The sequence below is a fragment of the Lucilia cuprina genome, chromosome 5 (assembly GCF_022045245.1).
Source record: "Lucilia cuprina isolate Lc7/37 chromosome 5, ASM2204524v1, whole genome shotgun sequence".
NCBI classification, from domain to species: domain Eukaryota; kingdom Metazoa; phylum Arthropoda; class Insecta; order Diptera; family Calliphoridae; genus Lucilia; species Lucilia cuprina.
Window position 1 is genome coordinate 45,602,801 of NC_060953.1, and position 16,359 is coordinate 45,619,159.

Consider the following 16,359-nt stretch of genomic DNA (forward strand, 5'->3'; position numbering starts at 1 on the left):
ACAAACAAATTGTCATTTGATTGTTGTAAGTTTTTTTATTGTTATTTCTATTCGTTACTTTAGTATGTTGTTGTAGGTAAAGTATGTCTCTTAGCAAAATACGGTGAGTTGTCACCAAACGTTACTTACTACACACGCAGTCAAAAAGTCATGTTAACTACGGTGCGTTTGTGTATTTTGTGGTCTCTTCTTCTTTTGAATTCTTAATAAATCAAAGTAAAGAATATAAATTGGGACTTACACGCCTTCAACAAACGCAGTTAGTATTTCTCAGCCAACGGAGCCTCACATACAGGTGTAGAGCGAGTGCAAGCTTTGGTCTGATCCCATAGAAATAAATTTCAAAACCATTTACAAAAAGACAAAAAAGAAATAAACCAAAAACTCCCCAAAACCAAATAAGGATTATATGGATATTTAATAAAAAAAAAAGTGATTTTTACTCAACAGAAAAAAAACTATAACAATATTATAACTGAATATAAAATAAAGTGCAATAACCTTAAACCTAAAAATTTGTGGATTCTATTGAAATTTTTTAAAAGAAAATAGAAAAAAATATTGCAAATTTTGAAAAAAAAGCAATAAACTAGAACAATAAGATTTCAAAAGTGCTAAAGTGCCATAACTCTTTTTTTATAAATTATTTATAATAATATAATAAAAAATACAAAACTTAATTACAACAATTTTTAAAACAAAATGTGGAAATTTGCTGTGTTATTACTATGCCTAAGTGGATATTGTTTAGGCGGTCCTGTAGGTCTTAAGGTAAGTCAATATCCTTAAAAAGGATCACATTTTGAAAGTGAAATTTTAAGAAATACGAAAATTTGAATTCAAGTAAAGTGTTAAATTTTGAATTAAATTTGAGTTTTTTATTCATTGATAATTTAATTTCCACAAAAAGTTCAACTGCTTCAATTTTTCTTTATTAAATACTTATTTGCCACTGAGCCACGACAGTTTGTTATGTCAAAATAGCGGGACCATATCCATTTATGGTTAACCTTGAAAGAATATCATAGAATAAATATCTATGAATCACCTCTGCCACGTAAGATATTTATATTAACCTTATAAAGTTAATTAAATTTTTTGCAAACATTCTAGAAAAAATTGCAAATTTTAATTCATTGTCTAACTTAAGTCAGATTTTTTAATTTTTAAAATTAAGTTACGAACTCAATTATGGACGTAAGAAGTTCCAAGTGTGTATGTGCCCTATCTTTATAAATTTCATCCCACTTCCCAAACAAACTGAAGTTCTAGTTCAGTTCTAGCTCAGTTTTAATTCAGTTCTAGTTCAGTTCTAGTTTAGTTCTAGTTCAGTTCTAGTTCAGTTCCACTTCAGTTCTAGTTCAGTTCTAGTTCAGTTCTAGTTCTAGTTCAGTTCTAGTTCAGTTCTAGTTCAGTTCTAGTTCAGTTCTAGTTCAGTTCTAGTTCAGTTCTAGTTCAGTTCTAGTTCAGTTATAGTTCAGTTATAGTTCAGTTATAGTTCAGTTATAGTTCAGTTATAGTTCAGTTATAGTTCAGTTAAAGTTCAGTTATAGTTCAGTTATAGTTCAGTTATAGTTCAGTTATAGTTCAGTTATAGTTCAGTTATAGTTCAGTTATAGATCAGTTATAGTTCAGTTCTAGTTCAGTTCTAGTTTAGTTCTAGTTCAATTCTAGTTTAAACCCATTTTAGTTCTAGATCAGTTCTAGTTTAAACTTGAAATTTCCTAGAACTAAATCTAACAAAAAACCCAACTTTACCGCAAACAGACTTTAAATTTCTCCCACATATATTTAGTGTTTATTTTTGGAATTATAATATATTCCCTCACCAAAATAAATCATTATTTTTATGACCTTTCCTTATTTTGTTATGACCCTATATCCATATACTGAAAGGAAATACACATGCATATCCGTTTTACCTTCAACTCACAAAACTCAATGAAAACCATGAAACCAAATACATTTGCACATTACGGAAGTAATTTTTAATAAAATTTCTTTAAGTCCAGAAAAAGTAACGAACAACTAAAACTCATCGGGTGTTCTTACATTTCATACGATTTCCATTGCTAACATACTGTCGTCACTGACGTTCATTGGTCGTTCTTTGTGTCAAAGAATTCTTCCAGTCCACAAAATTTCTCTCTCATTCAACATTTTGGTGTTCTCATATATCATTTCATGGTTTACATTTACATGCAAACCGATTCATTAAAAATTCTAGACATGATTTCTTAGACCCGCTATTAAAAAGGCCATACATTTGGGTTCTTTCTTTCTTTTTTTTTAGTTATTTATTTATTTTATTCATTCTTTCTAGTTAAATGTGCAAGAAGACAAAAAGTCATATAATGTTCTTAAAAGTAAAGAATATTATTTTTTTTTTATTTTACATAAAAAAATGTCTACTGGAAATCAAGTGCGAGACATTATTTTTGTTAAAAAAAAACAGAACTTCAATTTAAAATTTGCAAAATGTTCTTTTCAGTCCCAATAAATATATACACTACGTGTTACGATAATTTTGCTAATCACTCAGACAGTGTTCTGAGTGTCTCTGCAAATAGTTATTAAAACGTACACAGTAAATATGAATGACTGGACGAATAAATATTTAAATACATACAATGTATTTTATAGATCTATAAAATGTTGCTTTATCCGAAGGGCGGTGTAGTTAACCAACAGTCAAACAGATGTACATCACTGCAACTAACAAGTAGTAGTAGGAGTTGTTGTTGTTGTTATGGAAAAAAGGCGGAAGTTGGTATTATTAAAGGGAGAACGTTTTAACACATTATGCTTAAGTATTTTTATATTTTCATAGAAATATTTTTATATAAAAAAAGTTGTAAAATTCTTACACAATAATTTATCTGCAAATAATCTAAAGACATGATTGAAATTTAAAATTGTTAAGTTAGTAACAGTAGTCAACCAACTTTTTGTTTGTTTAGCTGACATTTTGATTATTCAATTTTTATATATAAATGAGATATATCCTTCATAGAGATTGACAAAAGCGTGGTTTGACACACGCGAATTACGTTCGTATTAAAAGTTCTAGTTTATTGTCATGTTAAAGTGGCAGAATCTGCAGCAATTTCCTCCAATTCTAGGGAACTACGAACTATACCTATTAAGGAGATAATAACTCTTTTTGTCGGTAGAACCGGTGTTATATTCAGAGAATCCTTATTCATTGGTTCTTGTGAGATAGGGGTCGGTTCCTTAATTGTCCAGAAATTGTTTAAATCTTACGATTTCCGAAATTTTTTCTTAAGAATTGGTTTATAAAGTGCTTGAAAAAGAAGTTCAAATAAGGGTTCTTCCGGTACCAATTTTTCCATTGCATAGTAAAAAGTGGCTATAGCAATAATTCTGGAGCATAATATAGGTTGTGTTTCGCCGTCAATCTAGGAAATTGACTCCACAACAAATGAACTATAGTAAGCGGAGAAGTATTCAATTGGATTAGAACAAGTCCTAGCATAAGTTGATAGAAGTATATATAGAAGGATATAAGTTCGAAAAAACACACCTATCGGTTCCAATGATTTCCAAAGTATTGCAAACAATCTAGGGATCTTCGAAAAATTCATTTAGCTAAATAAGTCCAAATTATTGAGAAAGTCAAAAACTCTCGGGTTTCGACGATGATTAACCAATTGAAATTTTTTGATTCTTAAAAGATCAAACCCTCAACCAGTTAAATATGTTGGCTTAATAGAAGATTCCGAAAAACTTGAAAGGTCCGAACAGTTGAGGATACTTGGTGTTGCAGAAGATCAGCAAGAACACTAAATAAGAAGTCGAATAATCTCAACATAATGAACAAATACTCGATTCATAAATGCATGAAAGTCAAAAACTCTCGGCTGCCAATGATCATCAACCATTTAAACTTGTTAAATTTTTTAAAGATCAGCAATAACATGGAATAAATTCAATTGTAAAATGCTCTTAAGAATTTGAAGAATTGCAACATAATGTGCAAATTTTCGCTTTACAAACGCAAAATAGTGTAGTATTCTCAACCAACGACGATCCTCAACTTGTTACAAGTTTAGAAGATTATCACAGTATTAAAAAATTCTAAATTGTTTAAGGATCTTCACAAAAACAGAATCTCAAAACAACGAGGCAATGGTTGCAAGACTTAAAATGCTAATGAAGTGTTCAACGTAGAACTCTCGGCTTTCGGAACTGATCGAACTTGTTGCACTCATAAAAGATAAACAATGTATTGAAGTATTCCAAGGTTCCTTAGAATATTTCAAGGAGAAGTTCCAGAAGCTGAAGAAGAGTTTAATTAAGAACACTCGGCCAACGTTGATCGAGGTATTCCGAGCCTTTTCAGAACATTTCAAAGGGAAATTCCAATAACTGATAAGTCTACACAGTTGAGGACTCAAAATTCATGTAAAATAATCTAAACATTAGGAAGAACCTCGATTGCTATCGATGCCTCTCGTCGCAGAAGTTTAAAATTCGAATCAAACTGCTAAAGAATGTTTTAAAGTATCTTAACATAATGAAAATGTTTCAGAATCCCAAATAGTCGTTTATAAATGTTAGTTTTTTATATGTTTTATGTAAATTAGGAAATTGTGTTGGTTTTAAAGCTATCACCTAAAGAGAAAAACACTTGACTTTTGTGTTTGTCGAAAATCTCCCAAATTAATGGCTGAAGATCCACAAAATTGTGGAAGCACTTATCACAAGATTCTTATGATAATTAGCTAATTGTCACAGAAGTTTAAACTTCAAATCAAACTCTAAAGAATGAGTTAAAGAATCTTAACATAATGAGCTTATTGACGGCGATCTTTGGAAATTGAGTTGGTTTTCAAAGATGTCGCCTAAAGAGAAAAACTCTCGACTTTTAAGTTGTTGAAAATCTCCCAAATCAATGTCTGAAGATATCCAAAGAATTATGCTAAAGAATCTTATGATAATTAGCCAGAGTTGTCACAGTTTAAACAAATATCTAACCGTTAACAAATGATTTGAAGAATCTATACATTATGAGCTAATTGCTGATGATCTTCAACTAATTATCTAGAAAAACTCCTGATTTGTGAGTTGTTAAAACTCCCTAAAAAGTCCTAACGTAATGAGCTAATTGCTAGCGATCATAAACTAGTTGCAATCCAAAAGAAAAAAACTCTCGACTTTCAAGTTGCTGAGAATCTCTAAAATGTTTCAGAATCCCAAATTGTCATTGTTAAAAGTTAGGTTTTTGATATGTTTGAGGCATTAAATGACATTCTAATGTATTCCTCTTATTCTTATAGTATTCACAATAAGTTCATTATAAATGTTAAATTTTAATAGCTATATCCCCAAAACATACACACGTGAGATAAGATATAACCAAAATTCTAAACAATTTATCTATATTCTATGATTAATGTCGGTTAAACAAATAAGAAACGGGGTTTTCTATGTGAAATTTCTTTGAAGTTAAAAACTTTTCACTTTAATAACAAATCAACAAAATAACGAACCTATTATGCAAGAAAATTTCAAATTGCTATGAGTTTTATTAATGCTCAACTCGTTTTACTTATAAAAACTTAAAAAAAAAATCACAAAAATAACTATTAATCATATAAACACCCAAAATAAGAAAAAATACTTTCAAATTATTTAACAATTTCTTTAATTATTGAAAAGTGAACAAAAAACAAAGAAAAGGTCTCATTAAAATGCAACAAATAAACAGAAAATGATTTTTATTTATTTATTATTTACAAAATAATATGTGATAATATGTTTTATGAAAACCAAATATTGTTAAAACTTTTATTACCCCACCGAGTAACCAAATATGTTTGAGTTGAAAACTAAAAACTTTAAAGGAAAATAAAATAAAAACAAATTGTTAACTGCGCAGGTGCAACAAAGTGGCGCATAATTCGTGCACAAACAATCAATCACAAACTGTTGTATGCTTAGCATGATGGCACATGTCTTGGGGTATTGGTATTAATAAAAAAATTATTAAATAAATTTATTTAAAACAAAAAAATCAATAATCGTTATATACAACCAAAAATTATTTACAAAAATAAAAATAATAACAGAATTTGTTTTTGTTAATTTGCTTTTAAGTTTGTTTTTTTGTTAAACAAATTGTACGAGTACAACAACAAAATGCCGTGTAATAATTAAAAATTTATTAAATATAAACAAACAAAACGATTTGAGGAAAAAAAATTTCACTTTACACCTCTTCAAGGAAAACTAGAACAGAAGTGAAATTTTTTTAACAAAATATTCGTAAAGTTGTGTTTTTTGTGATGGTGGTAGTGTAGCGTTGTGTTCATGCAGCTGTAGTTGTGCGCATATAGAGCATTGGTCTGGCCTTTGGTGTGGGTTTTAAGCAAATGTCTGTTTAAGCTTGCTAATCGTAAGACACCAAAGTCACGTGCACTTGCATTTACTAACAGTGTTAGTTTAAAGTACGAATTGTTCAAATTATCGATTATTAGATAGATAGAAACTCTATAGGGTTTAATTTAATATTCAAATCATGTTATGTTTCAAATAAGACAAGCAATTACAATTCCATTTCAATATTATTGTAATGGAAAACAAATTCAACAACATCTTGTTTAGGACTTGATTCCTTTTTCGATATCCAAACTAAATTTATTCTTTTTAATTTTAGCGCAATATGCCCATTGTGCAGCAAAGAGATGATGCTGCTGTAGCGATGGCAGAAGCCGAAGAACCAGCCGCCAATGTAGATCCCAATGAAATGATGATCATGTCTACATTAACTTTGCCAAGTAATGCCACATCCATTAGAGCTGATATAACTGATGGATTTTCATGTGAAAATAAGACTTATGGTTATTATGCTGATGTGGATAATGATTGTCAAATCTTCCATGTATGCTTGCCAGTTACTTATGCCGATGGTAAGGAGAATACCTTCCGTTGGAGTTTCATTTGTCCCGAAGAAACTATTTTCAGTCAGGTAAACTATTCGCTATAAACTACGCCCAAAAAAAAAACAATTTATACTTTCTATTCTACGTCCATTTCAAAATCTTAGGATTCATTTACTTGCATGCGTCCCGATGATATGGCTATAACTTGTGAAGAATCCTATCAATATTACGAATTGAATCGTAACTTTGGTATGGTGGAATCTGAAAAGGAAACCACTAATGAAGCTGTCAATGAGAATGCTGAAAGCAATGAAACTATTGTGGAAGCTGAGGTAGAGCCTGAAGCCTCAAAACCTATGGTGCAAGAAGAACCCATTGGTCAATTTAAGCCCGTGAAAGTACAAAAGCCTTTGCGTAGAAAACCCTCCGTTTCCTATGCTACACAAAAGAAACCGGTCTCTAGCTATCCCCTGCGTAAAATGCCTCAAGCTCAACCACAAATGTCTGAAACTCCTGCTGTACAAGCCGCCGAAGATGTCAATGAAGCTGTCCAACCTTTTGCCGAGGAAGAAATCAAGCCTTTAGTACAAAAATTCTCTAGCAGACGTCCTGTTCCTGTTATGTCAAATACATTCAAAGATAAAATGCAAAACACTAAAACTGAAAGCGTAATTGGTACCAGAACTGAATTGTTTAATCAAAAAAGAAAACGTCCCACTATGTTCAACAAGAAACCCGCGGAACAGGAACAACAACAAGAAGAAGAAGAGGTAAAAATTGAAGCTGAACAACAGAACTTTTCTAACATGGAATCTGATGTGTCAAACACCAATACTGAAACTCAAGTGGCCGATAGTGAAATCGAAGCCTCAGAAACCAATCATGTCTTTGTAAAACCAGAAGAAGTTAATGAAATGGAAACAGCTGCTGCTGTTGCGGAACCAGAGAAGATCTCAGAACCTGTACAAGTTTTAGAGGCTTTCGAAGAAATTCCTGCTGTTATCTCTGAAGTTGTAGAAACTCCCACTGCCGAAGAAGAAGAGAGCAAGAACGAAGCTGTTATGCCTGCTGTAAGTGTGGAAGAAGCTGAATATCCCGAAAAATCAGAAGTTATGGAAGAAGCACAAAATGCTGAAGAAACTCAAACCGCTGAAGAAGAAGTCCAAACTGCCGAAGAAATGCAAACACCTGAAGAAGAATCCCAAAATGCCGTAGAAACGCAAGCTGCCGAGGAAACTCAAAACGCTGATGAAACTGTTCAAGAAACACAAGTTGCCGAGGAAACACCTGAAGTTCATCAAACTCTAAGAACATCTGCCGAAGCAACTCAAAATAGCGAAGAATCCCAAGTTGCTGAAGAAACCCAAGTTGCTGATGAGGAACCCACTGCCGAAGAAACTCAAGCTTCAGAAGAAGCACAAGCTGCTGAAGAACCTCAAGTCGTTAAAGAGGTTCAAGCTGTCGAGGAAGCCCAACCTGCTGTAGAAACTCAAGTCGTTGATAAAGTACAAACCGTTGAGGAAGCTCAACCAGCTGAGGAAACCCAATCTGCTGAAGAAACCCAAACCGCTGAAGATTTCAAAACCGCCGAAGAAACTCAAGCTGCTGAAGAAACCCAAACCGCTGAAGAAACTCAAGCTAATGAAGAAAATCAAGTTCCAGAAGAATATCAAGCTGCTGAAGAACCTCAAGTCGCTGAAGAAACTCAAACTGCTGAAGAAACTCAACCCGCTGAGGAAACTCAAGCTTCTGAAGAAGTCCAACAACCTGAAGAAACTCAAGCTGCTGAAGAAACCCAAACCGCTGAAATAGTCAAAACTGCCGAAGAAACTCAAGCTGCTGAAGAAACCCAAACCGCTGAAGAAACTCAGGCTGCTGAGGAAACACAAACTGCCGAAGAGGAAACCCCAGAAGTAAACCAAAGTCTGAGAACCTCCGCTGAAGAAAACCAAAACTCAGAAGAAACTCAAGTTGCCGAAGAAGTTCAAGCTGCTGATGAAGTACCAGCACCTGAAGCTGTTGAAGAATCTCAAGTAGCCGCAGAAACTCAATCTGCTGAAGAAACCCAAAAAATAGAAGAAATGCCAATGGCTGAAGAAGAAGTCCAGCCACTGAAAGAAACGGAAAACGCAGAAGAAGCTCAAAGCGTAGAACAATCTCAAGACAATGAATCAATTGTTGCTGAACAAACTCAAGAAGCTGAAGAAGCCGCTGCCGCCGAAGAAACTTTAGCTGTTGAAGAACCTCAACCAGTCGAGGTTGTTGCCCCAGTGGAAAAAGAACAACAAAATGTTGAAGAAACTGAAACCGTAGAAGAAGCTAAGCCTGTTGAAGAAGAAGTAAATGTAGTCCCTGAATTCCCTGCCTCTGAAGAAACTGTTGTGGTTAAATCTGATAATGTAGCTGAACCTGCAATTTTCGAAGAAAACTCTGAAGAAGGCGCCAATGTAGCACCAGTTCAAACTATTGAAGAAATGGAATCTGAAAAGCCCGCTGAAGCTCCCGAATCCATGCCAGCTACTGAAGAAATGAGCCATCCCGATGCTATGGTTCAACAAATGTACGAAGATATGGATGCCAACAAACAATCTATTGGTGGTTTTAAACCAGTCGATCCTGTTATGGCTCATGAAGCTGAACAATTGATTGTCGATTTTATCAACACTTTGAGAAAGAACGACTTCACCAATGAGACACCTGGCATGCATATGGAACATCATGTTGATGAAGTAGCTGAACAAGAGCAATCTCAGGAAAACGCTGCAGAAGTACAAGAAGTTGAAAAGGTAGAAAGCAATGAAGTAAACCAAGAAGAAGCCGAAAAGGTTGTAGAGGAAGGGAAGACCCATGAAGTCGAAGAGGAAACTCAACCTGAAATTACCGAACCTCTTGCCGATTCTGTGGAAAACAATGCCGAAGAAACGCAAGATACTAATGAAGATGAGGAACCTAAACAGGAAAACGAAGTAGTAGCTAAAGAAATTAGCGAAGCCAATGAATTCAATGCTTTAAAATCTTTGGAAACCCAAAGTGCTGAATATATGGAAGAGTCACAAAAATCCGAAGAAGCTCCTGTTGAAACCATGAATATGCCTTTAGAAATGCAACATATTCCCGTCCAAGTTATCAACACTCCTGTAGAAGAAGTTCCTATGCACAAACCTTTCTCTTATGAAAGTGATGTTGAACCCATGGAATTGACTTCCAGTACTGAAGAGAAAGTAGCAGAAGAAGCTCCCGCTATGGTCATGGGTGGTTACAAACCTTTGAGCATTGATGATATTGTAGAATTAGTTAAGGAACGTTTAGATCATATGCCCAAAAATGAAATGGAAACTCCCATGCAATTGGAACAAGTCATCGGTGGACCCCAAGAAGATAAAGCCGCTGAAGAGAAAGTAGAAGAAGAACAACAAATGTCAGCTCAAGAGGATGAAGAACCACAACAACAAGCTAGCCAATCTGAAGAGGAAATTGTTATGCCCATTTACCAACGCTTCATCCAACCCGCTAAAGTAGATGCTGGAGTCCAAACTGAAGATCTTGAACAGGCTGTTAACAGTGAATCAACCGATGTCGCCGATGCTGATGTTCAAGAAAAATCAAGTCGCTACTATAGATCTCGCAGTATGTTAACTCCAAAATTAGACCCCCGTAAACGTCGTTTCCTTTTCAAAGCTGACTCCAGCTAAATCTTCTGTTACTTCAACAATCTCTCTCGAACATTGAGAGATTGTGTCTTCGTATCTGAGCCATTTAACCCGCCCAAAATCTTATTATTTTAGATTTTTTACATATTCTTCTTACTCTGCGTTTCGTGACTCTCTTTATCAACTCTACTCTGTCTTTTTCTCTATCTCTCTATTACTATTTAACGTTTTCCTCTTTATTTAATTGCATGTGTTTTTTAAGGATAAATCAATGAGTGAGATCATTGTTTTTATTTACCTTTATCTATAACTTTATAAATTATAATTATTTTCTTAAAAATTTAAAACAAAAAAAAAACAAAAAAAGATAAACATCCTGTATACAAGGATGTGATTTCTTGTAATGTAGAATTTAATTTAGATTTTTATACGGCTGTTTTATACGAATTTTATAGAATGGCTTAATTATTTCGAATTTTTGTTTTGTTATTTGTTTTGCGAAATAAAAAATAAAAATGAAATTGTAATTTGTATATCGATTTTATTTAAATAAAAATTTTAAATTAAAACAAAAAAAAATAAATTAAGTGTATTTTGTGTGTTATGCATATGTATGTTTGGAAATAAATTTATGAACATTAATCGTGCTTAAGTATGAATGTGTGTAATCGAAAAATTAACATTCATATTAAGGACGATTAATGTAAATAAATTAAATCTTCAAGTAAAATTTTACAATTCTTGCCGAAAGTGAGGGGAAAGGTTTTACGATTTTAATGTAAACTTTTCAATTTTTATAAAAAACGGCGGAAGTTACGAAAATATATTGCAAAATTGGGAAACATTTCTTAGTAAATTATTGTTTCTGGGTCTTCCTAAAACCAACATTTATACTACATCCATTTCTAAAAGACTTTAAATTTAAATAATTTAACAAATAATTTAACAAATTTTACAATATTTTTCCGAATTGTGTTTGGTATAAGATAATCGAAGATTAGTGAGTTTATTGATAATCCGGACTATAGTAGAGATTATAGTGCAGACTACAGTAGTGACTAGACTATAGATGAAACTATAAACTAAACTCAAATTAGACTATCGACCAGAATATTGACTAGACTATAGACTAACCTATAGACTAGACTATAGACTAAAGTATAGACTAGACTAAACCATAGACTAGACTATAGACGTTAATCTAAACTACAAACTAAACTATGGAGTAGACTATAAACTAGACAATAGAATAAGCTACAGAATAGACCATAAACTCCACTAAAAACTATAGACCTGACTATAGACTAGACTATAGACTAGACAATAGAGTAGACTATAGACTAGACTATGGACTAGACTATGGACTAGACTATAGACTAGACTATAGACTAGACTATAGACTAGACTATAGACTAGACTATAGACTATACTATAGACTAGACTATAGACTAGACTATAGACTAGACTATAGACTAGACTATAGACTAGACTATAGACTAGACTATAGACTAGACTATAGACTAGACTATAGAATAGACGATAGACTAGACTATAGAATAGACGATAGACTAGACTATGGACTATAAACTAGACTATAGACCATACTATAGACTAAAGTATAACCAAGACTATGTAGTAAATGATAGATTAGAATATCAAAATGTACCGAATTCTTCATGCCTACATTCATATTTTTATATATGTACATGTGTATAAAATTTTATTACTTACTAAAACACAACGGCTTTTTTTCTTCCATATTCTTGACAATCGCAAACAAATTTTAAAATTAAAATTAAATTTTTTGATTTCTTAAAACAGGCCTTAAATGCAGATTTAAATAAATATAGATATTTTGAAACTAATCTGCTATTTTAATTTGCTTTTCTATTTCTTTATATTTTTAATTATTTTTTTAATAAACACTTTCATACATAACTAATTCAAAAAACAGGCCATATTAGCAGATTTTAATTTAATTTTATTCTTTCTAATTTTAATAAACAAATCAATTTTTTATTTTATTTTTATTTCATATTTTCTTAATCAAACTAATTTTTACTATTTATCTGCTTCTTCTATATTTATATTTGCATTTCTTCAAGCACACAACATTTACAAAAAACACTAATAAAAAGCATTCACATTTTTCACACCATCACAAACAATAACAAAAAAACCCGAGCTCCATATTCGCAACAACAACGACTGCAAATAAAAGCAACATGTGAAAACTATTTGGCAAGCTACCGGCTGGCCAAATGTTTGCTCGTGTATTTCCACTATTTCTTTATCAATTTTCATCAAACAAATTGCCAAATTATTATTAAAAACTTATTAAATAACACTTTTAACAACTTTTTAATGCACTTTAAACACTATTTACTACAATTTTTATTAATTTATTACGACACTACTATTAAACGATCTGATTGCAAAAGCCGGCATTTAATAACTAAAAGAGAAATGTCAAACAAGTGCAATCATCAAAGAGAGTTAGTGTTGCCATATTGACATATTACTTTTCAAAGTAAATGTAAAAGGTTTTAGCTCAAACTATTATATACAATCACCTATTGGAAATGTATAGAAAATGTGGTGTTGTTTGTCATACACTTTAGGCGTTTAAAGAAAATTTATACCAAATTAGTGAACAAATCTGCGTCATTATTTGACTAACCAAATAACACACTTTGCTGAAGGTTGTTGTATTTGCTTAATTGTTATTAATAACCACTTATATTCGTTTTCAACATGATATTGCAATATGGCATCACTAATCTATTCTCTTAAAAATTGCACTCGTTTGACATTTCCTTTTAAGTCATTATATAATTTTAATATTTAATGTACAAAGTGCTATAAAAATTAATAAAAGTATTATGGTTTAAGGAAAATTGTTAATGAAAAAATGAAAATAGACTAGACTATAGAAAATATTTGGTCAACAACCGGTGGCTGGCCAAATAATTTTCACATGTTTCTATTTACATTCGTTATTATTGCTGTTGTTACTAACAAAGCGTGATTTTTTTATTTTTGTTATTTCTTAGGATTTTGTTAGGCAGGCATGGAACAACAAATATTTTGGAAATACTTTAAAGTACTAAACTAGACCATAGACTAGACTATAGACTAGACTATAGACTGGACTATAGACTGGACTATAAACTAGACCATAGACTAGACTATAGACTAGACTATAGACTGGACTATAGACTGGACTATAAACTAGACTATAGACTAGACTATAGACTAGACTATAGACTAGACTATAGACTAGACTATAGACTAGACTATAGACTAGACTATAGACTAGACTATAGACTAGACTATAGACTAGACTATAGACTAGACTATAGACTAGACTATAGACTAGACTATAGACTAGACTATAGGCTAGACTATAGACTTGACTATAGACTTGACTATAGACTTAACTTTAGACTAGACTATAGACTATATATTATACTATATAATAAATTATAGATTAAACTAAAATACATACATAAATATATTATTTGTTACTTACCAAAACTCAACTGCTTATTTATTCTTCAATTTTCTTGTCAATCACAATGAAATTTTAAAACAAATATTTAATATCGTAATTTTTTAAAACAGCTTTTTAAATTTGCTTTTCAATTTCTTTAATTTTCTTTAAAAAAATATTTTTTTAATAAACACTTTAATATTAACTTATTTAAAAAAAACAGGCCATATTAGCAGATTTTAATTTTATTCTTTTTTATTTGAATAGACAAACCAATTATTAATTAGATTTTTATTTAATATTTTTTCAATCAAACTGATTTTTATTATTTATCTGCATCTTTTATTAATATATTTACATTTCTACAAACCCGCAACATTTACCAACAAACACTAACAAAACGCATTCACTTTTTCCACACCATCACAAACAATAACAAAAAACCCGAGCTCCATTTTCGCAACAACAACGAATGCAAATAAAAGCAATATGTGAAAACTATTTGGCTAGCTACCGGCTGCTGGCCAAATGTTTGCTCGTGTATTTCCACTATTTCTTTATCAATTTTCTTGAAATAAATTGCAAATTATTATTAAGAACTTATTAAATAACACTTTTAACAACTTTTTATTGCACTTTAAACACTTTTTATGAGAATTTTTATTAATTTAATACGACACTACTCTTAAACGATCTGATTACAAAAGCCGGCGTTTAATAACTAAAAGAGAAATGTCAAACAAGTGCAATCATCAAAGAGAATTGGTGATGCCATATTAACATATTACTTTTGAAAGTAAATGCAAAAGGTTTTAGCCCAAGCTATTGACAACTACCAATTTTATCGAATACAACCACCTATTGGCCACCTATAAAATATGGTAGCACTTCTACTATATTTACATATCATTTAAATTACATTTGTTTTGCACTTATTTTCAGCTTTAAAAAGCTATTTTATTATCCATTATTAATAATGTTTTACAATTAATTTAAAGAAACTTTTTTTAAATTAGTGGACATATCTGTACCCATATATAACTAACCATATACGTTGCTGAAGGTTGTTGTATTTGCTTTATTATTAATAACGCTTTATATTCGCTTTACTTAAATATGATTGAAATATGGCATCACCAATCTATTCTCATAAAAATTGCAATTGTTTGACATTTCCTTTTTAGTTTTTAAAAGTCGGCTTTTGCAATCAGTTCGTTTAGTGTGGTATCGTATTAAATTAATATAATTAAAATAATTAATTATTAAAGTGCTATTAAAAGTTGATAAAAGTGTAATTTAATAAGATTTTAATAATATTTTGCAATTGGTTTGAAGAAAATTGATAAAGAAATAATGAAATTATACGAAAAAACATTTGGCCAACTAATTTACACATGTTGCTTCTGTTTGCATTCGTTATTATTGTTGTTGTTGTTAAAACTAAAAATTAAGTGTTTTGTTATTGTTTAGGATTGTGTGCGGCAGACATGGAAAATTGAAATTTTGGAAATACATAAATACTAACTTATAGCAAAATTAATATTATTTAATCTTTTAAGTACTGAACTAGACAAAAGACATGTCCAGTCTTTACACTAATCTATTGACTAGTCTTTCGACTATAGACTAGACTGTAGTCTGGACTAAACTATAAACTTAAGTATAGAATAAATTATAGACTATACTTTAGACTAAACTATACTATAAACTAGACTATAGACTAGACTATAGACAAACTGTAAAAAATTAAAAAAATAAATTTTGTTAAAAATATTAAATTAAAGCGGTTTCGAATTGAAATAAAAATATAATTTAAAATCAAAGTGGAAATCAATACAAAAAAAGTAACATGTATTAGAAAAATATAGAAAAATAAAAAAGATAAAAATATGGCCTGTTTATAGAAATTTATAAATATTAAATTGTTATTTTGAAAATGTTATTGTGTTTTTCCAAAAAAAAAATAAAAAATTTGGGTAAGTCAATATTAAATTTACTACTAATTTCTTATATTAATTTTTTAAAAATTTTAAATTTACATATCTTTTAAATGTATGAAAAATACCAAAAAGAAGTTAACCTGCTGACAATATTAAACTTATTCATTTATTAGCTCTATTGTGGCTTTGCTAAACATGAAGCCACAAAACATCGACATCCTTCTTGTTAATTCAGTTCTACTTCAGTTCTAGTTCAGTTCTAGCTCAGTTCTAGTTCAGTTCTAGTTCAGTTCAGTTCTAGTTCAGTTCTAGTTCAGTTCTAGTTCAGTTCTAGTTCAGTTCTAGTTCAGTTCTAGTTCAGTTCTAGTTCA

The 16,359-nt window shown here is 31.0% G+C and overlaps 1 protein-coding gene across 1 annotated transcript; it reads left to right on the forward strand.

The window, feature by feature from the left end:
* The first annotated feature begins 265 nt into the window (after positions 1 to 265).
* On the forward strand, positions 266 to 11,134 carry LOC111686640 (titin). Its single transcript, XM_023449007.2, has 3 exons — positions 266 to 771; positions 6,680 to 6,991; positions 7,070 to 11,134. The coding sequence occupies exons 1-3, from the start codon at positions 703 to 705 to the stop codon at positions 10,595 to 10,597; spliced, it is 3,909 nt and encodes a 1,302-aa protein (XP_023304775.2). The 5' UTR covers positions 266 to 702; the 3' UTR covers positions 10,598 to 11,134.
* The last annotated feature ends 5,225 nt before the right edge of the window (positions 11,135 to 16,359 follow it).

What these genes read in the sequence shown, in the direction of transcription:
- LOC111686640 (XM_023449007.2), top strand. Translation starts at nt 703, where the DNA reads ATGTGGAAATTTGCTGTGTTATTACTATGCCTAAGTGGATATTGTTTA. An exon ending in GCGGTCCTGTAGGTCTTAAG is followed by an intron (nt 772 to 6,679) that starts GTAAGTCAATAT and finishes TTTTAATTTTAG; the next exon opens with CGCAATATGCCCATTGTGCA. An exon ending in AAGAAACTATTTTCAGTCAG is followed by an intron (nt 6,992 to 7,069) that starts GTAAACTATTCG and finishes TCAAAATCTTAG; the next exon opens with GATTCATTTACTTGCATGCG.